General features: G+C 41.6%; 2 protein-coding genes across 13 annotated transcripts; one reads left to right on the forward strand and one right to left on the reverse strand.

Annotated features, from left to right (window-relative positions):
* Positions 1-101: 101 nt before the first annotated feature.
* On the reverse strand, positions 102-23528 carry LOC6527479 (putative mediator of RNA polymerase II transcription subunit 26). 12 transcript variants are annotated; one of them, XM_039371000.2, is made up of 12 exons: positions 23348-23528; positions 22828-23017; positions 12251-12921; positions 11156-11982; positions 10071-10553; positions 9809-9875; positions 9332-9545; positions 9121-9192; positions 8238-8515; positions 7834-7878; positions 7589-7726; positions 1798-7083 (listed from the first exon to the last, which is right to left on the reverse strand). In XM_039371000.2, the coding sequence occupies exons 2-12, from the start codon at positions 22836-22838 to the stop codon at positions 2507-2509; spliced, it is 7383 nt and encodes a 2460-aa protein (XP_039226934.1). In that variant the 5' UTR covers positions 22839-23017; positions 23348-23528; the 3' UTR covers positions 1798-2506. The 12 variants fall into 12 exon arrangements, with proteins under 12 accessions (XP_039226940.1, XP_039226936.1, XP_039226938.1 ...); XM_039371006.2 differs by lacking the exons at positions 1798-7083; positions 22828-23017; positions 23348-23528 and adding exons at positions 102-775; positions 16308-16681 and having other exon boundaries at positions 9332-9536; XM_039371002.2 differs by lacking the exons at positions 1798-7083; positions 22828-23017; positions 23348-23528 and adding exons at positions 102-775; positions 16308-16680.
* On the forward strand, positions 18370-19307 carry LOC6527478. The gene is made up of 2 exons (XM_002088532.4): positions 18370-18526; positions 18588-19307. The coding sequence occupies exons 1-2, from the start codon at positions 18524-18526 to the stop codon at positions 19221-19223; spliced, it is 639 nt and encodes a 212-aa protein (XP_002088568.1). The 5' UTR covers positions 18370-18523; the 3' UTR covers positions 19224-19307.
* Positions 23529-24480: the final 952 nt, after the last annotated feature.

A 24480-nucleotide genomic window follows, 5' to 3' on the forward strand; every position in this document is an offset into this window, starting at 1 on the left:
TCTGCACCTCTAAAAGTGATTTATTTATTTTATAGACAACGTACTTAAGAGCCAAATAGTCGGTTTTATTTCCATCGATATTGTATACAGACAAATACAAGTTTCTTGATTTTACTTCTTTATTTACTAAAAATGTTTACTGCATATAAAATTGTACAACACAAAATATATTTTAATTAAGTATCAAATAATAATATTCAAATAAATGTGAAGAGAGTTCGTATGCATACGAACCGAGTAAAATAATAAATATTGATGACAAACAAAAGAGAATATTCATAAATGAAATAATAATGTTCGCAAGTAACAAAGATGTTTAATATATTATTAGTCGTGTTTGATGTGCGCTTTCGTGTTATCCGGATACATATCAGCATAGTCGATTTCTTGTATTTTGTTTCGTTTCGTTGTTACCTCATTGCACCTGCATTGTTCATCTTAAATTTTAGGATTAGTATATTTTCGCTTTCGCTATTTGCTTCGTAGTTGGGTTAGAAGTTTTAGTGCTGCTACCAAATCGCGTTCAACAAAAAACTCTCCTCTTCAGTTACAATGATGTTAGTTAGTGTAAAGAAATTTTACTAAAAACTTGTTCCCGTTCCCAAGTTATTTGATTGTGGCGATCCTTAAGAGTGTCTGGTACTTAAACTAGATAACTATAACAAGCAATCTGATTAACGTTCAGTTTCGTTTCGATTTCTGTATGATGCTGTTGAGTTGCTATAATTGATTTCTATGGCGTTGAGAAATAATTATAGATCCGATTGACCAGGTCCTGAAAAAGATTAAACCAAGAGGAGTGTTACTTTAAAATGATTTTAAGTGGTAGAGACAAACAAATAAAGCTAACACTAAATTGTGAAAACTTTCCAGTCTTGACTTGGCCATGAACACTTATTCAGGTTCAGACTTACATATAAAGTAAACGTCAAAAGTAAATAAAAATATATACAATAAATAAGAAATATTGAAGCAGCAACTGAGGAAGTGCAAGTGCCAGGCAGCCAAAACAATTTTGAGAGAAAACTTCACCTTTTTTGTAAACTTTTGTTTGTATTATTCATTCAATTAAGTTCAATTCAATTTAAGTTTTGGGGTAAAAGCCATTCATTGTCATTATTAAAGTTAACGATTAATGTTTGTTAAAAATATTTATTTCTTATTGTGTGTATAAAACAAGTTATAGTTATCGAGTATAAGAAAAAGAAACATTTAATTATGCATTTGTAAACTCATGAATGGTTAATGTAACGAACGAGTTTTCGACAAGTCATATTGTACAATTTTTCACTTTATATTTTTCCACTCCATTATTTCGATAGTATTTATTTATGGTCTTAACAACAAATAAGGTAATCTTCATTCGTTGTTCTTTGCAAGGTGGAGTTTGCTCTCCAAGCTCAATTTTTTAGGAAGCATTTGGGGAAGGAACTACAATAGTGTAATAAAAGTATTTGCGATATAAAGGGTATTTTCAAAAATATTTGGCGTTCGTTGAACAGTAGTAAATGGGAAATGGGTAATGCAATTACTCATAATATTTACTTTAAATTATTTGGTTTTTACTTTCGCATACAAACCTGAGTTAATTTGTTCGACTTCAATCGCAAAGATCGCAAATATTTTTATAGACAAATTAAAAAGAATACGGCACACAAAATTAGATTCAAACAGCGGCGAAAATAATAGTAAATACATAGTATAGAAAGAGGACAAATTTTGGAATATTATGAAAACATTCAATTAGTTAAAACTTGGTTTTGGGTAATTTTTTAATAATTGCAATTTTAGGTACCTTAGGATTTTGAACGAGTTTTACAAAATCATTGAGTTGAGATGAATTTGGTTTTTATATTGTTGTTTATTGTGGCGCTTGATAGAATTTCATTTTTTTCAGTTTTATATATGCTGGTTGTTATTTGGTTCGATTTCATGAGTTACGGCTTACAAATTTTAAAATACTCATGTATGTTTAGAAAATGATTTTGGTTGGTTTTTGGTATTGCGCTTTACTGAGGTAACAAACGAACGAACGAATGAACGATTTCCTTTCATTGGTTTCAATTGGTTTATTTACATGTTTAATTAGATTTAGTTTATTAATGTGTTGTGTGTATTCGATATTCAAAATGTACAATGTGGATGAGTAGTTCGATGATAGTGAGATGAGAAATGCAAAGCTGGCTCTTTTATATCACACATTCCCAGAGGCAGTGTCTCTTTCGGCCAAATGCAGAAGTTTCTTAGTTTACGAGAAGTTCGGGAGTGAAATCCGGCTCTGTAGATTAGCTTCCAGACCAACTTCCTAGATACTGGAATATGTAACCAGAAATAGGAAATGAGTTACTAAAAAACATCTCCTGCTTCGATTTAAGTTCGCTTTATATTTCGTTCGATTCTTGAATCTCTTCCAGAGATTCAATTTCCCATTTGAGCCGGTCCCACATCCCTGCTAAAGACTATAGACCCGCCCTGTTATATACAAATGGCAATTCGTTGCCGTATCTTAAACTCTTCGCCAACTGCTTACGGATCGTTCCCGAGACTGAGAGTGTGAGTTCTGACGAAAGCATTCGGGACTTTTGCTGCCCCGTCCATTGGCTATTTCCGGTGACTCTGTAACCCGGGCTAAGTCCCGGTTTATCGTCTTGGAGCTGAGAACTCGCGGACACCGCACCGTCCAAGGACTGCGTCGTGGATCTTGCAGAGCACGGAAGCTTTTGGAGGGCAACACATCGTCGCCACTGCCACTGGCCTCGCACCAGCTGTTGTAGTAGTCGGAATACTCCTTATCATGCTTGGGCGTGGGAGCCGGCGTGCTGTCCAGCGAACTGTTCTCCTGTGCCGAGTCCATCTCCTCCACGAGGGCTTGTTTGGCGGCCGCCTGAAGGCGTTCCATGGGCAGATTTCTCAAATGCGAACTGTCGCTCTTGAGGAGCAGGCTCTGGACCAATTCATTTACCAACTTATCGCTAACCACGCGTTGGTTCTTGGTCGACGGCCCCATAATGGGGGAGGCAGGACTATTTGGCGTCGAGGGATTGTCCGCATCAATGCTCGTATTCTTACGAAGCGGCAGCGAAAGTCGTTCTCTGCGCTGCGTCATGGTCTCCGCGTCATTCAGAGCTCCTGGATTTTGGCGCCTGGTAATGGACACATTGTGGACAATCTTCCTGCGACTGGGCTTAAGCTGAAATTCATCGGCGGTTTGAACTCCCGCTTCTGGAACATCATTTTCGTCCTGCAACAGCTTAAAGAGCCTGGAATGTGTGGCTGCCCGCTGGTAGCTGGTCATCTTGCGCAGCTCCGGAAAACTCTCGGACTCTGTGTCCGTCTCAGACAGATGACGATTCATGTCTGTTACACCGGAGTCGTCCTCCTCGATCTCCGATTCGGAACGCTGAGTGCTGCTGTTTCGCGAGAGGGTTCCCTTACCATAGGCACTATCCACTGATAGGGATTGCTTTGGTAATCCCTTAGTGCCATCGCTTGTTGCCGACGGAATAACCTCAAAGGCACTGATCCTGTCACGCACCGATATCTTGGGTGTTTCGCTAAACTTCTCCACGGCAAGATCAGGAAGTCCGTTAACAAGGCGCTTCACTTCCGGCTCGGGCTCCACATAGACCTCTGGTAGTTGGGGCTCCATATTGGTTGGAGTTGCAGCACCTCGCTCCTCTTCCTCGGATTCGGTTATCGCTGGCTTATGTTCCTCTACGATGACGCCATCCTCGCCTACTAACTGGTACTCACCGGGTGGTCCCAGGTCCACTTCTTGTGGCTCTTCGACTTCCAGGATAACACTGCTGCGATTGGGACTGGCATTTTTTTGCGGAGGCGACTGCTGACCATCGATCGAGGTGTTGAAGAAGGCCATGGCCTGTCGGTAGTTGTGCCGTTTCTGTTCAGCTTCCTCGAACTGTTCTTTTTTGGATCGTTCCTTTTCCATGTCCGCCCAGAAATCGGTTTCATCCTCATTATCATCAGCTTCCTGTGGTGGTTGGGCCCATGTATAAACTGTAGCTGGCTCATGCATCGAGGCCAGGGACATGGTGTCCATATGGCTAAGATTGCTTTCCTGGACTTCTTCCCGAGGTTTCTGCTCCAGCTCCTTTTCTTCCTCCGTATCGTCCTCCTCCTCCTCTGAGCTCTCGTGTTCAAGTTCCTCGAATTGCTCGGCAAGAACCTTTTCCTCTTCCACCGCGGGATCAACAATTTCGGGCTCGTGGCCTCTGGCTGCTTCTAGGGTTGCCCATACATCAATTTCTACCGCTGCTTCATCGGGTAACTTTGCTCTGAAGGCTTTGATTTCCACCGGTTTGTAAGGGGTTTCCTCTATAGAATTTTGTCGTTCTTTGCGAGCCCAGAAAGTTGCTGACCTATGGAAAGTGACATCTTCGTCGTCATCTTCTGCTGGGTTGCGTCTGGCTTCGATCTCGGCCCAGAAGTCAATCTCCTCATCAGTATCCACCTCGCGGGGCTCTGCAGGATACTTTGTGGGTTCATAGGTGATGTCATTGGGCTTTTCTTCATCTTCGTAAGTACCAGATGTTTCAATGTTGGCCCAGAAGTCAACGTCCTCATCTGGTTGCTTGGGTTGTTCTGTCACTCTCTGAGGAGGTTCTGAATTGTATTCTTTACGTTCCCAGGTTGCACTGACTGTGTTTTCCATCTTATCTTGATTTACTAATCCCCAGAAATCCGTTTCTTCTCCCTGAGTCTCCTCTTGCGGTTGTTCAATTTCTTTTTGCTTTTCCTCAACTACAAAATGCACCTCGGCTTTTTGGGGCATTGGTAACGATTCCAATTGAGCCCTAAATGTTGTTGTCCAGTGCTCCACCCTAGTCACTGCCTCTTTTTGCAAAGGGGTATAGGTTACGGTCTTCTTTTTCTTGGTCCACTGTTTTTCTTCCTTATCAGAGGTATCCTTTTTTTCTATGCTTGCCCAGAAGTCGACTTCCTCAGCTGCATCTTCTTGCTCTTTGGGCTCGGTTTCCTTTGATGTCGTAGCAAAGGTGGACCAGAAGCTATTCTTGGCTGCCTCCAGCGAAGCCGGAGTCTTGGACATATCACCAGAAATGGGTCTTGGTGGTTTTGCCTCAGGAATATTCTCCTTGGGTCGAAGTTTTGGTTTCTCAGCTTCCGTTTCTACTAGCTTAGAGTCAGGAGTTTTCCAAAAGTTCTTAGACTGCTCCATCATTTTCTGAGCCTGCATTTTGGTGGCCATCAAAGTGGCAAAGAAGTCGAATTCTTCTTTCGGGGAGCTATCAACTTCCGTAACATCGTTCTTTGGTTTCGCTTGATCCCGGGATATATTATTAGTTACATCATTGGCAGTTGTTTCTCCCATAAATTTGTTGCGCATACCCAGTGAGAACGAGGTGGAGACGTCTTCTTCACTAGTTTTGATGGGTGTACTTATATCCTCCACTGGATATGCATTGGAGGGCCGATAGGGTTGAGCAACCTTCTCCACTGAATTTGAGCGCGAAGAGTTTGACAAACTGATGGTCACACTGACTTCACAGTCATCATCCTCATCATCACTTTCGACCTTGGCCACACTGAACGAGCTTACAATGTTGGGTTGTTTTTCTTCGATCTGTGTTGTCTTACCGACTTCTACAGTGGCAATGTTTTCATCGTTAGAGCTGCGACTGAAGGAGAAGCGAAGTGGCAAACGTACTGTTACCGAGTTGGACTCATCATCCTCGTCGTCATCATCATCATTATCTTCGATTTCCTTTTCAATATCATCAACTAAAGTGGATCGGGAGTCATCCTTTCGAATTACTGTCTTGGCATATTCACTGCTGCGTTCCAGTTCGCTCTCTTCCTCGTATATAACGCTTAGGTCCTCCTCCACGATGTAATCGTCTTCCATTTCCTCGACCAATCCCTCTTGCTCCTCCTCGATCTGTTCCTCCTCATCGTACATTTCATCCGCAGTAGTCACATCTTCTTCATCATCGCTGCTCTCGGAGTCCAAATGCTGTTCCAGTGTTTTACCTTTGTACACCTGCACATTTGTCACTGACTTAATGGACTGCAAGGGAGCGGGACGAGCTCCCAGCTTAGGGGTATCCTCTTCGTCATCACTGCTCTCTTCCTCCGACTGGCTATCCGAGTTGGAGGCATTTTCGCTGGGGGATCTTTCGCCCAGCTCCTTGGCTTGCTCACCTGCATAGTTCTTCTGCAGCTGCTTGGAGAGATTGGCCTGGGTGTTCCCACTGGCAATTTTGTTGATATTGGCCAGACGTTGGCTCAGCACATCGATGACCTCGTGATTGTTGGTGCAAATATTTCGGGCCTTCGGTTTGCTGACCACCTCCTCTATCTCCACAGAGTGCGCCCGTTTTGGTGGCTCTCGTGGCTCCACTCGGATGTGATGCTTCATAATGACCTGCGAGGGTATATCATCGGTACTGGGAGTGATGATTATATCCGGTAGAACACTGCTGGCTCTGCTCTCTTCTGTGGAACTCTGGCTGTAACTGGGAGCCACTGGGTAGGGATACGGGTGACCATAGGGTGGCATGGCATGAAACTGAGGATAGCCGGGGGGCATTTGAACTTCCCCAGGTTGTTGTCCATAGGGCGGCATGGGAGGCGGATAATATGGGTAGTAATAGGGATATGGTGGAAATCCTTCTGCCTGCTTGCCATCCATCGATTGTGGTGGGGGTGGCGGTGGATATGAATAGGGATATGGCCATGGAGCTCCCTCACCATTGACTGGTGGAGGTGGAGGCATGTACCACGGATACGGATACCCGAAGGCATAGGGATACTGGGGTGGAACCGATTGCGATCGGGGTGGCTGTGGGGGACAAGAGCTATCCGAACTAAGAGATGAGTTTGATGAATGTGTGGTGGGTTCTGTGCAGGATGATGATGAGGGTGTGGTTGTGTATGTGGATGATGTGTAGCTATGACGTTTATTGGTTTTACTGTTAATCTTATTATGATTATTATTATTTTCAGTACTTCCGTTGTTACTGTTATTATTATTATTATTGTTTGGGGATTCGTTCAGTTCAACATTTTCCAAATCCGAGTCCAGCTCGGTGTGAATTTTATGGTCTGAGGTCGGTTTTGTGGTACACGGTTATCAAATATAAAAGAAGAAAAAGAGAAATAGACACGGTGAGAGTGCGAACAAAATGTTGGTTGATCCGATCAATTGCGAGCTGAATAACTGATTGGTTAAATGGTAAAGCGAGCTATGTACAAGTAAATGGCGCATGAGTAAAAGCAAAATGTTGTGGGATGCTCAAAATTAATATCAAAAGCCATTGGGATTAGGTCAATCTAGTGTCTGGACACCATTCAGCAAAAAAGGTGAAATCTCTCAAAAAAGTTTTTATAAAAATTACGATCCTTGGTGCAATGCTCCATGTGCTTGTTTCTGAGTGAACGTGTGATCAGTAGGATTAGTGATGCTCTATGGTTTCTGAGTATATATACAGCCATGATTTTTGTCTGAAGTATGTATTGGTTTTAAGTCTTGTAACTTCATTTCAGAAAACGATTTATCCTTCCAAGTGTTTCAGTCGGCACATTGGCTTCTTGGCACATCTGTACTTACCGGCATTTTCAGGTGTTGTCATTGCCTGTAGAATTTTGAATGATCGACTGGGTATAGCGCTGCCTGTGTATTTTTTGGGTTCCGGAGCTTGCTGTTCACTTGGCGGCACATATTGCTGTTGTTGTTGTTGGGGGGTATCTAAAGGAAAATAATAAGTTAATTTAAGTTTTTTTTCGATTTTTACTCAAAGTATTAAATTTTCCGTGCTTTCATCGTGTTAAAAAGTATCCATACTTAATTCTTACCATATCGTTGTTGCGTAAATCGATTTTGAGCTGACACGCCGTTACCTGAAATAAACATTTACTATGTAAACTAAAGCCAACTAATTAAAGGAATTTTTTAATAATATAGTTAGGTTTCTACTTAGTAGTGCTGCGTAATTTTGGCATAGCACCAGTTCTAGCGAGTCTAGTCAGGACAGACACAGTAAGCTGGTTAGTTTCTATCAACCAGAAGGTGCTCTGTGGCTAAAAGCGGTTTTAGGTGTTAGTAGAAGGTTACCCAAGGACCCAAGGACACTCCCCAAGGATTACGATCTTTCACCACAACTACACTCTTACCCACCGCTATGTACGGTATTATGTATAATAAGTGATATCTGAGGATGGGCGAGGAGCAATGAGGAGGTCAGCCTATCGGATCTCACCTTGCGGGGACCAAGTAAGTGGCGTACCCGACTGCTGATTGTTATTCGGCTGATCCTGTCCGATTTGCAGGCGTCGCATCTGCTCGATGGTTGGACTATTCCTGGCCTGCTGGGCGCTCATCTGGCGGGCGAACTGCGGCCGCTGCAGCTCCGCCTCCTGGGGCGTCTGCTGCAGATCCTGCCGCAAATCGCCATTCCCGCTGCCGTCGTCCACGGTGTCGGTTATCTTTTGCAAAATTCTAAACGATTTTGATTGGATGGGCGGTGAGCGTGGATCGCTGCAAGTAGATATAGGCGTGTGTTAGGTTAGGTTGTTGGTTAGCATGCCATCGAAAATGTCTGAAATTAACCAAATTACAACGATTTTGTTTGGTGCGAACGAAACGTTTTAATTATTGGTTAGGTTTTGTCTTGGATTTATGATTGGTACTTAACGAAACCAATTTTTTGTAAAATTTTGCATAAATGTACGAAACTGTACTATAAGCAAAAAAGCGAATGTAATGTATGAGGTTAACTATGATGCGAAAAAAGCTACTCAATTTTACTTTTAATCTACTTATATATTATTGGGATACGAAATTAATTCGCATTAGGAAAATTCATAAAAGCATTTATTTTATAAACTTGAAACATTCATGATACTTTTAAGAATACACTTTTTAAAAACATAGCTTGTACTGCGCACAAAGATACAGATATTCTGAGGAAAAGCGCAACAGAATCTGTTCCTATGTTTAATAGATCAATATATAAAAAAAATCGTTCCAAAAGTGAAAGGAATTTCAGTTTCGAATTGAGATTATAACATATAGAAGAATGCATGGCATGAGGTATTGATGTGGTTCAATATTCGCTGGTGGGCACAATGCTCTCGAACTACCTGAGACGATTCTTTCTGTAGAGGATCTCCGCCTCGAGCGGACACTGGTGCACATATAAATTGTAATTGCCACTAAGTAGTTGTTGGTTGTTTTAGTTGGTAGAAAAGCACAAAATTAAATCGCATTAGTGCGGGCCAATTGTTTGGTGTTGGTAAAGCACAAGGATAGCCGACGGAAGGTAAAATCCTCCGCAAACAAAAGCGGACTTACTTTTGCAGCAGCACTGGCGACTGGGAAACTGGACCACCGCGTCCTCCCTCGATGGCTATCGGGATTAGCCGGGTGGCATTCGCATTCCCATTGGTGTTGTTACTCGCACTTAATGGCTGACTGGGCGACAGGACTCGCTGGGCTTGAGGTGGGTAGTTCTGGTAACCTTGATCGACAAATTGATTAGCTGAGCGTATTATGTGACCTGCAGGCGCTTTCGTGGGAAAGAAAGAGTATACATAGACACATGTTGATGTAAAAGTTGGAGAGTTACACATTTGGACGAGAGCGGGGATTTGGGAAAAACATACACGGGTGAAAGTCATTCCTTTGGAGTGGAGAGTGCACGGGAGTTTCGAAGGGTTTGGGGTGGGAATAAACTACGTAGGGTATTAGTCACAAACATTTACGGGTTTTAGGAAAGCGCCACACATATTGTACAAAACAAAAAAGCAATATGCTGTCTTGAAAACTTACCACCAAAGTTGGGCTGGGCTGCGGCATACGTGGGCGTCTGCTCAAGAGTTATCGGTATGATACGCTCCTAAAAATAAAGTTTTTTATTATATATGAAATTAAAAAAAATTCAACAGAACATTTCAAAGCTTGCACTGTTTATTTTTTCAATATATTTCTGGAAACTTGTCGAGTGATATATGATTGTATTACACCATGTGCCGGCATGAACTCGTCGGATGTAGGGCACGTTCTTGACAAAATGTTTCAGTTTTAAACTCACCCGCGGAGCACTTTGATTTGTGTTATTGCTGCTGTTGCCATTGGTGTTTAAGTTGATCTGCAAACGCAGTCCTCCAGGCTGTGGATTTGATCCGAAGTTCTGCAGACTGATGGGAGCGGCAGTAATCGGCGTTGGTCCATAGCCATTACCTTGGACCAACTGCGGCTGGTAGAAGGACGTCTGCTGCTGTGGCTGCGATTGAGGTACGACTTGGGGCTGCGGTGCCGGGGTGGTCTGACGCAAGGTGGAGGGCAGCACGTTGCCATTCTCCTCGGGACGAGCCCATGGAGCCTGCTCCTTGCTAGCCGGCTGTGAGCTGAGCCAACGCATGGGTTGGTTGTTCTGTGGCTGCTGCTGCTGTGGAAGTTGGCGCATCGGAGAATCCCGAGCAGATGACTGCTGCTGCTGTTGCAAAAGGATTCGTTGGGCCTGCGGTTCAGTGGGCTGGGCCAATGGAGCTATGTAAAGCGATCCAACGTTGGTCTATAAATTGAAAATCATGGGAAAAATAGTACAACATTTAGTTAGCATTTGTTAATCACTAATACTTTCTTAACATGTTTAGTCTGATTTTAAAATTTTCCCATGAAATTCGCGCTAGCCAGCTTCCTCAAGTTCAAAATTCGTGTTTGGCCTTTGCTTGTGCCTAATTTTAGACGCTGCACTTGGTAAATGCATTCAATGCTCATTTTCATGCGTGTTTCGCGGATTCTCTTTCAAAGATTTTGGTTTAAAAATATCCTAATGTGCTTCCGCGAAAAGAGATTACCATTGATTTTAGGCGTTCCAATTATTTGCATTGTATCAACATGAATACATTTAATATTACCTAACATGTATATTGGTATTTGTCAAATTAGCAGCGTCCGGTATACTTAGGAATTACTCATAGGCCACTCATAGGCTTGCACAATGATGCTCAATGGCGTATGAGTAATATAGTTAAAGGTCAATTCGATATGGAAATAACACAAGCATATGTGGGGCAATTTAAATATTGAGAAAAGTGGCATTGCAGATCTAGAGCAAGTCGCTTTTAAAAAGAGTAAAATAAATAATCATATACAATTTTATAGACCACTCACCGGCTTTGCTGCTCCGCCAAATTGGTTTTGCTGAGTGCCAAAGTTCTGCTGTTGCTGCTGTAAATTGAACGTGTTTGCTGCCGGTGTTTCATTCCTTGCCGGACTGAAGACATCGCGAGATCTTTGTTGCTGCTGAACATTGTTGTAGATGGGTTGTGGATGCGACTCCTGTTGCTGTTGTGCTCCAGGCTGAGCGCGTTGAGTGCGCCATGGTACTGATTGAGCTGCCTGTTGCTGCTGCAATTGTTGCTGCTGTTGCTGCTGCTGCAATTGTTGCTGCTGCTGCTGCAATTGTTGCTGCTGTTGTTGCTGCTGCAGTTGTTGCTGCTGGAACTGCTGTTGCTGCAGCTGCTGGAGCTGTTGCTGCTGCTGTTGCAGCTGCTGTTGCTGTTGCTGCTGCACCTGAGCCAGCGGCGAAATCGCTGTTGGTGGACGTTGTTGCGGAGACTGTTGCAGTTGCTGTTGCTGCTGTGCAAACCGGAAGGGGCTCTCAGTGGATCGCTGTGGCTGCTGCTGCTGTTGCTGCTGCTGCTGTTGCTGCTGCTGCTGTGGCTCGAAAGGCGATCTCGGACTGTCCGTCTGACGTGTGTAGACGTTCACCGCTGGCGATGTTGGCATGGGCACACTGCGGAACTCCGAACGTGTTGCAGATTGCTGCTCCGGCTGTTGCAGTTGCTGCTGCAGCTGCTGCTGCTGTTGCGGCGGTGTTGCCGGCGGCGTTGGCTGTTGATATTGCACCGGTGGACTCTTGGCCACGGGCGGCACTTGCTGCGTCGGTGTGTAAGGACTATAGCTGCTTTCAACGCTAGCTGCAGATGGTCTTGGGCCTAAATTTAACAAAAGAAATATAATTCGTTAACCGAAAGTCCGTTTAAATTTGATCAGTTTATTAGTGCTGTTAGTGGGAGGATTGTAAGCCTATTTGTAAGGCCTTTTGGATGTCTGGTTAGTCGAATGGGGCTTTTAGAAGAAGCAACCTCAACCGCTTAGTAAGAGCTGGCGATGTGTGATGAGTCGTATCGGGATCAGTAGCAGAACCAGAACCAAAACCACCCAAAAAGTAAAGCGAGCCAAATCCTTGGGGGCTCTGCTCACCATCAACTGCATCGGATGTCTGTGCGCTGCTAAATCCTCCATTCGCGCCAGTTGCCACCTCGGGCAGGGGACTCTTGGAGCGATCCTTAATGTACTCGTCCTTCCAGAACGTGTTCTTCTCCACGGGCGGCGCCACCTTGCGGAGCGCAGCCATGGGATTGGGCGGTATCTTGATCTCCGGCCGGAATCCCAGTGGCGGCGGCTCAAAACGCTGTGGAGTTGGCGATTTGCGCGCCGTTGCCGGAGAACCGGGTGCACTCAGACGGCCAGTGGGTGGCGCTAATGTGCTGGGTTGTTGTGGGGGTGGTGGTGGGGGTGCGGCGCTAGCACCTTGGGTGCCATTCTTACCCGACTGTGGTTGCGGCGGTGGTGGTGGCGGTGGCAGCACCTGGAACGGCATGCCCATGGCAGCGGCTCCGATCGCACTGGCTGCACCACCTGGCGACTGTGGCTGGGCGGGTCTGTTCTGCTGGGCGGCTCCGTTGGCTCCTTCCGATTGGGCATTGCGCGCCAACCGCTTGGCCATCCGCTCCGAGCGGATCTGGGAGAGATCGATGCCGCCGGGCGTGTAGGTGAAGGGCTTCTTGTCTTTTGTCATCATCGCGTTCTGCACGCATGCGGGCGCCTCGTAGCCTCCGTTTCCGGATCCGCCTCCTCCGCGCTGTCCATACCTGCAGGAAAACAATGTTCAAATCTCTGTGAACCACTTGATATTTCAACATAAGTATGTTTAAAAATAACCTTGATGGTTATTCTTTAACCAGTGCCTCGAAATTTGAAAGATATTTTTGCAAAATTGCTGATTAAAAAAGATTAATTAATCAAGATTACCTTTGTTCCGAAAACATAATATTGTTTTCCATATTTGTAAGTAAGATATATTCTGTACACACTACTTATCCTCATAATCTTATTAATTATAAAAAAGAAAATGGAAACACGAGTTTTCTGATAACGATAAGTCCGTTGGATTATGATAATTCCTTATAAATACAATCCAAAATCTTTCAAAAAGGTATACGCATTAACAATACTTTAATCTTTTAGGTAACGTTGTATTATTTTTTCGCAACCCAGCAGCAGTCATGCTAATCTGACTTCCTCTCCAATTTGTTGGGGCTATTTATCATAATTTTTGTTAAATCTTTCTAATTTATTGTTTCGCTCTTGTATTGTTTTCCTTTCATTGCCGCTGCTGCGACTCATTAGTCGCTCATCGATAGTTCAACGAGCCAATGTTTTGATTTTTTAACGATCAAGGGGGAAAGTGAGTTCAAGTTGTTACGGACGACCGTCCATAAAAGGTGAGGCGACCGATGAAGTGCCAAATTTGAAAGGTTGAAAGTGAGAAGTTATTGTGGTATCACAGCCATAAAGAGGTCTATTGAAATTGGCTGAATTAGTTTCAATATACTAAATTCGTAAGACAAACATACGTAGGTAATAGGGAATAAAATAATTAGAGTAGCTAAATCCCTTTAATAATAAATCATCGTATATGTTTGGGTTTATCACAACTGTAGATCTTATACAAGCTGGACAACGATTGTGATTTCTTGTTTGTATTTGTTGTAAAGTTGGCTTTATTTAATGCCTAATTAAGCTTGTGAAAATTTCTAGTTTGCACTTTCCCAGTCCCGTTGAATATGTCTTCATGTACGAGCATCCCACTTCCCAGTCAGCTGCGAATTTTCTCCGCATAATTTGCTTATTTTAAATGCGTTAAACGTTTACAATTCGCTAATTAAAAGCGAAAATCGAAGAGGTTCGGCGACAATATATGTACGTTCTCGTTAACGGTGGCTCGACCAGAAAGCCCGTTTATGCCGAAAGAAAGTGATGGAGTTCGGGATCGGGTTCTGAAAAGTTGTCAGGCTCGTTTGACATGAGCTTGGTGTGCGTGGATGATGTCGCCGATTCGCATCCAAGTGGGTCAGGCGAACAGGAACAGGTGATGTCTGGTGATGTCTGGTGATGCCTGGTGATGCCTGGCAGTTGTTCCATAAAGTTGACACGGCCAAAACTCTGCGGTCTCGCCAAATTATAAAGAAATAAATGAACTAAACAAAAAGCACCCTACCCTGGAAACCGCAAATGCGAAGGTTAAGTTGTGTGGGAAAACGGTTGCGAAACTCACCCACAACTGGCTTACATGCAAATTGGAGCGCGTGCATCAAAGTCAAATGCAAATGACGTAACTCCCTGCGGTTAGTGACAGAAAATCGCATTTAAATCGAATCGAAACAAAACAAATCTTTAATTACCCCCATATTTGGGATGGTCGAAGAAATGCCGTCAGCTCCTTATAGACATAGGCATGTTGGAAAACAAAAACTATGGATACATATGCCCAGTCAGGTTGGGACACTTTTTGTTGAACTTGCCATTGATTATGTGCGAATTAATAGCATCAACTGCTTCCATAATTGTCGAGGCGTGCCCAAAATTGAGAGGTCGTTCAGTTCAGATCGGGTGTTTTATGGCCGAGTAGGAAATGCAGCTTACACAACCGTTTTGTTAACTGTTTTTCTGTATTAAACATTAGCGCGCTGCCATATTGGGCTGGCTTAAAAAAGTTATTAAACGCCGTGACAAACCTGGAAAAATGTCAGTTTAATGTACTAAACATTTCCTGACCCCAAAACAAATATAAATCCCATTCATTTCACTCAATTCCAATGATCGTCACGCACAGTGAACTAAAAAATTTGATGCCAACTTTTTTTGAAAACAAAAGAATTGTTAAAAACTTAAAGATACACGCGCTAAAATCACAGATGCCGCCTGATGACGTCAATTGGCGGGTACATGGCGTCAGTACTTGGTACTCGGGGATGCGGGTAAGAAGCAATTGACCACAAGACAAGACCACCAACTGTTTGCTAGCCGCTGACAGATTTGGCAATTAAAATGTCAGAGCACCAGGAAAAAACTTTAGAGGAACCGGGAAGAAATAACCAAGTACACAACCAATCAACTAGCATACAAAGTTCGCCTATAATCATAATGCAACATGACTAATTAACTGGCACAAGTTTACTTATTTTCTTTGTGAATCATATGCAAATGCGATGCACTTGCACTTTGCCTTAAATAAACATACATTTCTATAAATAAATGCAAATCCATTTTACTGACTAATGACTGGGCTTTATGATTTGCCAAAAATAAATGTAAAATAGCAGAAATCCTCTACTCGCAGCTGCTCATGCGTGAGTTAAAAACACGCAATAGTAACAAAAAAATCACAATTTTAAATTTAAATGATGGAAAAACATCTGTGCGATTCGCATTTTCACTTTTCTAATTTGTGGTAGAGTGTTCGACTTTAATTTTGCCTTTTCGCATGCAAATGAGCGTGCAAAAATGCATCTGAAGGCATTTGCAACTAACTGGGAACCGGGTGGATCCACAAGATACGGGTGATGTCTTCTGGAAAGCACTGGAAATCTGAGTGATGGACTCGTTGGTATCCCTTATATGGTTTTATATCGTATATGGTCTTTATATATAACTGCTTCTTGCATTATTTCAGACCAATTACATTCTGTGACATTCTTTACGAAAATACATTTTTACGAATGGTAATTTTCAATTGTAAGTATTATTAGCTCGTGTTTTTCATTTTGAATATATTTAACATATTCTTAATATTTTTTAGTCTAGTTCCATCATACCCCCTACTACCCTGTAGTAAAAGCAAACTCGTTGCCTAGAAGAATCTGCAGTTGCAGCTGGCCGCGCATATTTCAAGATCAAGGGCAGCCAGCAGAAGTAGAAGAAGAGGTAAGAACTTGAAAGCTGCCACATGCAACATGACATAATGATAGTCATTGTCCGCCCGTCTTGGCTATAAATAGCTGGGACCTGAAGTCGCAGATCGGTAGATCGGGAGTACAGGGTGCTCCGTCCAGCCGCCCACATTCCGCAGTTGAGCTAATCTAGCGATAAATATTTACTTGGAAATGCCTCTTGCCTTGGCATTTTAGCTAAGTTAGCTACATTTATCTATATATACATTTATATATATATATATATTTAGATATAGCGGACTTACGACGATTCCAGGCCATTCCGATTGGCATCCGCGGCATTCACGGGGAGATCCGAACTGAACTGAAATCCGCGATCCTGACGAACCATATATGCGGGCAGAGTGTCGATGATGGCATTGGCCTTATCATTATAAGAACCAAGTAGTTCCCGGTACTTGGAGTAGACAACGCGCTTCAGCTGTGGATTCTTGGCCGAGACGGAGGCGGTTGATGGCGACGGCGACGGAGATTGCAGCGTTGAGGTGGCCATTGCTCGCGGACTCTTATTTACTTGTTTTTATACTTTAACTTTACTTTATTTTGTTGTTCACTTTTTTATCTGAATTTTGCCCTTGAATTACACTTGCATAGCGCGGAAATGAGTCGACTCTCATTCAAATGGAGCTCTATCTGCGAATGGGTTCAGGCAAATCGGTATTAAGCAAGGCCACAGCCAATCTAATCCACATCAGATCTTCGTTTATAGGTTCAACATAAATAATTATTTTTTAAATTAAAAAAGGGCAGGGTTTTCCCATTTGGCTTCTGCTTTCTTAGCTGTCTAGATCTGTTTTGAGTCGCTTTAGAAGTTAGACAATTGAAATGAAAATATTTGCAACCCATTTGTCAGGTTGCAAGTGCCCTTATCAGTATCAGTAGATATGCGCAGAACGAACAAAGAGTTACAACTCAAGCAGCCAAGTACAATGGGTTGTACAAGCGATTTACATTTGGCCGATCAGGGGACATGCAAACAAAGGTGCTGTATTGGAGCCTAGGTGGTCGAATGACTCAACGATCGATTGTGGGAATTGAATTTAACCTTTTTTGACAAGGGGCAGCCGGCAAATGGGCTGCTGACTCACTTCGGCGCAGAAGAATCACTGAAATTTTTGGGGGAACCTATAACAGAATCACTATGTGGACCAGCTGTTTTCCGTCTCGCAGAGATACGCTTACGCAGTTGAATTATTTTTAGGCATGAGCTACAGTTGCTCCAAATTAAGATGGCATTTGTCTGGCCTTTCTGATAATATCCGACTTTAATCACTCACTCACTAGATATTAAATTGAAAACACACGCGCTGCGCACAAAAAGTATCTCGTAGGTTCGCTTGTATCTGTATCTGTGAAGCTGTATCTGAGGAGCGCACTGGGCGACTGATCGCAGCGGACTTTCGAGGCGCATTGAAGTCGGGTTCGATTCGCCAGAGGTTGGACGGCACATCTGAGTCGGGTTGTTCGGCAACTTGTTGCAGATACATTTCCAGTGGGTTTGCTGGTATTGGTGGTGCCTCAAAAGGAAAACCGATCGCTTGACAAACGGCCGACTGGCACGCGGACTGTAGAGCAATTTATTTGTCTGTCAATGCAGTTCGATGATGGCGACAAATTTCCAGCTAAACGCCAAAAAGCCTTTGCGACGCTTTCGTTTATCTGTAGCTGGTATCTTTCGGCTGTATCTACATCTCTTATCGTGCAACTAATTGTTTTCACTCTACTGTCATGTCGTCTGCTTATTACTTCTGTCGCTTTTCACGATTAAGCCAAATCGAAAGAGCGGGTATCTCCCACTTCGGCATTATCTTTAGTTCGGGGGATTTCTTTATCGAATCTGCGCACTCGGCTTGCTCTAATTAACTCATTTGAACAAGCATCTGCGGAAATGTGGCCCACTAGCCTTGACAGACAAATAAGTTGTTATCTTTTCTGCTGTTTTTTCCTGTCTTTTTTTATTTTTTTGCGACTGCTTTGTGCTCAGTTAAATAATAATTGGCAAGAAAGCGTTAAGGAATTTAAAACGCGGAATGACTGGGCTAAAATAATTTTCTTTTGCCGCTCGACATCCACAACTTGTACGAAGTAAAAAACTTAAAATGCCACAAAGAAGGGGAAAGTCGAGAGACAACATCGGCAACCGATTATTGTAGATAGTTCTGGTCATCTACTTTCATTTCATCCCATTATATAGTTTTAACCATGTCGGAGCTTTAGCTTTAAATTTTTAAGTGAATTATATACACATTTAGGAATTTCGAATAGTTGACTTTAAATAGGTATATATTGGATATATAATTAAGTAAATTATTATTTTAAATGTAAAAAAGTTTTACATTCATTAGACAAAAATTTCCTTTGAACACACTGACATTCCCTAGATTTTACTGTCATAACTGACTTCCCAGTCGAATTTCCTAAATACAACTTGGAGAAATAAAATTTGTACAGTTCCGAAACGATGGTAAGTTAAAATAAATGAAAGAAAAGCAGCTTAAACCAACCATTCTATAAAATCCAACAAGAACAACCGGTACGCCCATTTGAATCTGGAGGCGCTCTATGGAATACCGCTGATGTGTCCAGTGACCAAGTGCCAGTCGCAGATGTCGCCACTCGAGATGCTGGCCCATCTGCTGATGCGTCACGATCCACAGGACTCGATGATCGAGATCGGTGAAGACGTGCAGCAGCAGTACGAAGTGGAGCTGGATAAATTGACACCGGGTCGGAATCATGCAATGGGAGTTATAGCCTATGGCGGATCCCCGAAGACGGGTCTCAGTTTTGCGGTTACTCCGGATCTGCAGATTGTCCACCATTTGCCCATTATACTGATGCTTTATGTGAGTCCTCCTGTTCTGAACGCGGAACAGGCCTACATGTTCTACCTGGTGAGTCCAGTGTCCTCCCAGCTGGTGAGTGCCCATGTAACACTCCTCGACGGGTCCCATGCCCACGAGAAGAAGGGATTGCGTTGCCTCCGCAATTCCCTGGACAGTCCATTGAAGGATAGCGCGGATCGGCTGTATTGCAACATGGACTATCTCCTCTACACGGCCACCGACATCCGGGAGCTGTGCCTCTCCGGAAAGCAGCGGAGGATCTACGTCAAGATCGTGCTACACGGTGAACCCGACCCCTTCGAAGTGGATGGCTAGCAAAAGGTGTCCGATTGAGTGACTCATTTGGTTCAATAAACACTTAAGTGCTGCGCCGCCAATTGACGCACACTTGAAATTCGAGTGGCTGTCAATAATATTCTTTCCTCAAAGAACTGTCAGTAAAATTGGTTTCCCTATCCATTCAATATTTCTGTTTTGGCTGGCCAGAAACTGGGTCAGACAGAGATATTTGGTTTTGTGCAGACATCAATCATGAGGGCCATCTAATTAGTTAGCCACAGGCCTCTGATGGTGGAAAATACTAGAGTCATTTCTTCTGGCCGTGAAGAATGGGATTTTTAATTATGTGTTAAATGTTGCTGTGCTCTTTTCGAAAAACAAATTCATTTTATTTTCTCTTCTCACTTTCGTTTCATATAGTGACCCACTTGGTTGCAGTGGGACACTATTCTATTCTCATGTCAGGTTTTTCATTCTGTTTATAAACCATATTTGAAACAATATAGCCTTATTATTAAATGAATTTTGTGTTTCAGTTTCATTTCTATTTTTTTACTTGTCAAATTATGTTCTTGCTATTTCCATTCAGGATCTTCGATTTGGATAAATAATTATTTTAAATCATTAAAAATTAAATAATATTCTATTCTCAACAGCGAATGCTTAGATCAACGCCTGTTGGTCTGGCGATTAGTCCCATAAATTAACACAAATTGTAGTGAAATTAAAGAGACGCAAGAAACATAAACACTCACTAATACAAAGATGCGATGCTATTTATAAGAAACTTAATTTTGCAAACATAAAACGAACAAAATTTATACGCCATTAAATACAAAACGATCGCTTGGGAAAAGTAAAAGGAAAAACAAAGATGGATAATCTAATAAAGTAGCTTTTCCCCATCATCGCCCACCACCGAAGGCACGAGCGTGTGTAAAACTATGATATTTCTGGCTTTTTTGTTGTATCTGACCTTGAAAAACTATCTGAACGACGGAAAAAAAGTTTTACGTACGAAAAAAATGAAAGAAAAACAAACGCAATCAGGGAAGCCATTCATCACTTTCTACGGCCACTTGAGTGTGCAACTCGTTTTGCATTTGTCATTTAGCTGCGTTGATTGCATGACATGCGCACATCAGACAGGGAGCCGTTGGGTTAGCGATTGGGTTTGGGTTTTGGTTTGGGTCTGGTCGGTACTCGCAATTATTTATATTAATCTGGCCTGGGTCAACGTCAGCGATCCCAGGTGAAAGCGAAACGCAGACTCTGCCCCAAAAGCCCGTTGCACAATCGATGGCGGTAATATTTCTCATTCAGTTGTCTTGCGGAATATATGTACATATATGCGCATACAAGCGCGAATTTCTGTATATTTTTCCTATAACGACATGACCACATGTCGTCATTCATCGTCGCTCGTTTTTGGTCAGATAGGCAGCAAAATCCAGCCAGCGCCTTTTTTCGATTTTTCAAAATTTTCCTGCAGCTCGAATTGTTGCTGGCTGAAAAATTGCCATGTTATTGATTTGTAAAAATACAAAAAATAACCAAACCATGAAAATTCGATTTTCGTTTGTGGAGAAAGTGTGAAGAAATAAATCACGCACATTCAAACCATTTTCCGTGAAAATAAATAAATAATAAAAATCGTGGAAAAATCTAAGCAATAAGTTCAGAAAGGGATTTAGTTCTTAAAAAATTCCTGGAAATTTGTTTACTATAATGTGATGGTTTTTTATAAATTTAAATTAATTACTTTGTACTTTAACACATATTTTAAAAATAGCCGAAGTTTTAAAATCTTAAAAAAAATAATTGGTCTATATAAATGAAAAACTCAGTCTGCACATTTATTGTGATTAATCAATTTTTATTTAGAGTCATAAAGGCAAAGTGAATCAGTGAGTCAACTATCATGGGAACGATCTAGGTACATTCACATCGCTGTCCAATAATCGATTCCCAATGCTGTTGAACTGTCATATGGGTGTGGTTTTATTTCTTCTGCCTTATCCACTTGGGAATCTTCCTTTTGAGTTTAGTACCCTATACCGCATACAAATTTCACGGTCAACTGCGACCAACTTGAACTTGGGACAAGAAATCTGTTTACGAATTTTACAAATGCAAAAATGTATAAAATAAATAAACTCACACCTGATTTACGCAATCAACAAAAGTGAAAAATAAACCGACAAAGAAGTGTGAAAATAATTGTCGTTGACAAAAATCAAAGTCATGTCTGGTAATGCATCACAGTCTCAGGCATTATAATGCAAAAAAAATTTAAACTAAAATAAACATTAACACTTTAAATACGTGTACATGGTCAATATTTATTCCAAGTTCGCACGTAAAATTTGTAAGTACGTATAGTCTTTGAATGGCCGTCTTACAAGTTATAAATTTCATTTATATGTTAAACATGGCGTATACTTGATGTTTTGACAAAAGTCAGGCGGTGGAAAATTGCCTTTCGCCTAGTCAGCTTGTTATAAGACAAAACTTCAGAGAGGAAAATATAAACAATGAAAATTAAGAAAGTCCGAAATTTAATATTCATATAGAGGTCCTAGTGCCTCTTATTTTTTCTTGATGCTTGACCCAATTTTGTCAATATATTATCGCGGATTTCCGTGGGTGCCGAAAATTTATGCGCCACACATCAACGTCAACAGCGAAATGCAAAAAAAATCTGCTGTCTGAGGAACGAGAAAAGAATAAAACAAATGCATTTTATGCCAAATTCCTGGCTTTTTGTTTTGAAAGGTTCTTGAGAATGTGTTTTATGATGTGCGTGGCTTCGAAGGAAACTTCCGGTGAATGCCGTCAGCCGTCTAAATACCCAACACGTGTGCCAATTGCTTCTAGACAAAGCCAAAAGACAGCTGCTGCCGGGTCTAAAACACAAAACTGTGCAAAAGCACAGGGTCCGAGTGAGATGTTGTAGAAAAGTGGGAAATTTAATTAATTAATTCGCTTAGAACAGCAGGGGAAAACACCGAAAGTGTCGCCTGCCAAAAAGCGCGTGCAACATGGGGCCAGCCAAAAAAAAAAAATATATAAAGAGATTCGAGTGTAGGCGTGGGCGTAGGCCATCGATGGCCTTCAAAAACTCATGTGTGAGCCTTAATTGTAGCGGAGATCATAAAGATGTTCAGACTATAGATAAGTATAGGCCCGTACAGCTGTGGTCAGAATAATAGTCGTGGGCAAAATGCCTAAAAGACTCACAAAGCCAACTGTTATAAAAACACAAGCCCACGATAGTATTTTAAAAGATTTGATATATCTTCAATAATTTCACTTAGATTTTCGTTCTTCTTTAAAAGTGAGTGGAAAAAATAAATATTGAAAAGAGCAAACTTTTTGGTTTAACTTAATTTTTCCCAAGTCAGCACTAGTATTTTGAATTCTGATTTAAATATCTACATCTGTTTTATGTATGGTGGTTCCATTTGGATTTTCCCCGGCAAAAATCGGGCATACTTTTTATTAGTTTTTGAGAAAATATAGAAATATTATGGTAAATTTTGTTGTTCCCTTTCAGAAATGCGAAAATATTACTAAAACTATGTTTTCAGCTTTCTTTAGCACTAAAGTAACTTCAACTTGCACCACATTTTAAACTTACCCAGAACTCATTTCAGTCGCTTTTTTTGTATTTCAAGTTCAACTTCAAAACACTTTTACACCACGCCTACACACAGCCGCCAGTCGGAAGAAATCGCGATATTAGATTTGGTCGTAGGCGTTGGTTTTCGCCAAACGCACGCAAGTTCTACGAAAAGATTTTGCAAACGACGCCTATGCACACAAAAACACTGAAAAATTTATGGAAAATTATTATTATATTATGAATATTAAATCGAAAATTATTTTGCATCAAAAATCACGCGTTCTTATATAATTTGCGGCACGGACACAAGCGATCCACTCGGAAATAGTTTTTCCCACAAGTACATACATATGCATAGAATATAATGTGTTCAATATCGTGTCGATTATCAAATGCATATGCATAGAAACAAGTTAGTGTGGCAACAAATTTAGGGTTTTGCACTGTTTCAAAACTTTGAAACCCTTTTCACCAACGTTCTTTTCGATATTTTGTAATTTGCTATTTTTAAAACGCGGCACGACGCATTGCTCACTTTTGCCAGAGAAAATACTCGTATCTATATCTATATATATTCGTATATATAGACAGCCCAGCTAGATGGTATAGATATATCTATGTGTTAGTTTCTAGTTGAAAATTTCTTTATATCGGATGGTTTTCTCGTTTGCAACGCGTTCAAGTTAGCAGCCCAAGTCGCACTGAATTCGCACACGAAATTTTCTCGGCCGAAAAGCCGAAAAGCACATTTCACATTTCGAAATAAATGCTCCTTCTTATTCAGTACATATTCTATTCGACCATCGGTCATGTCCGTGTCTATATTGGTGTGTTTGTAGTGGTCACAATGCGATTGTGTGCGTACGTAAAGTGCGTCTGCTCGGAAAATTCGATGAATTTTGAGTTTATTTAAATGAAAGAAATCTAAAAGTTGAGAAAACCCGCGCGGACGTTTGTACTTATTGTTTTCCTCTTTTCCGATCCACACAATAATTCTAATAATGTATTTACACCCAGGGCCGATCATCGTCGAGTAAATGCGCAATGCACTTAGATAAATTACTGATACTCCCACATATCACACTTGACTGACTCTAAGAGATTTGAAGGCAGTGCACTTTTATTTCGTAAAGAATGTTTATAGTTCTGTAATGTATTGGAAAGGAAGAGAAATTCCACTTGTTAAATATTGATTGAAATTTGAATTTTATAAAGTTTGTAGCTCTTTTTTAAATTTATTGAGTGTTGAAGCAGAAAATAAGAAACTGCATTCGGAAATTTCAATATTCCACACATAAAGAGTTGGCTCTGAATAAGCAAACAAAAGAGCCGCTACGCAATGTGAATGATTCCATTTGGTTGTTCTGGTCGCGCCTGCTAGCCAAATCTTATGATAAATCATTATAAATCACATATGCCTGAAAAATAAATAACACAAAAAGACCGCTGAAAAAACAGCCAGTGTGTATATGAAAATGTATGTATTCTAAACAAGGGAAAAGAGCGATGCTGGGGAATTAGCAAATCATTTTTCTTCAGACGCATTAGCATTTTACATATATATGTATTTACAAGTTCCTGACTGGACCACCTGTCCAGGGGAAATGGAAAAGCATAACAAACTGGGATGATGCCTCTCGATTATAAATAGACTGGTGCCTCTTTACC

This window comes from Drosophila yakuba, chromosome 2L (genome assembly GCF_016746365.2).
Source record: "Drosophila yakuba strain Tai18E2 chromosome 2L, Prin_Dyak_Tai18E2_2.1, whole genome shotgun sequence".
NCBI classification, from domain to species: domain Eukaryota; kingdom Metazoa; phylum Arthropoda; class Insecta; order Diptera; family Drosophilidae; genus Drosophila; species Drosophila yakuba.

Excerpts from the sequence above, each read along its gene's own strand:
- LOC6527479 (XM_043206841.1), bottom strand. The coding sequence starts at position 16,555 with ATGGCCACCTCAACGCTGCAATCTCCGTCGCCGTCGCCATCAACCGCC. Across the intron at positions 10,554-11,155 it reads TTGGCGGAGCAGCAAAGCCG|ACCAACGTTGGATCGCTTTA; the intron begins GTGAGTGGTCTA and ends TTCAATTTATAG. Across the intron at positions 7,727-7,833 it reads ATTTACGCAACAACGATATG|ATACCCCCCAACAACAACAA; the intron begins GTAAGAATTAAG and ends ATTTTCCTTTAG.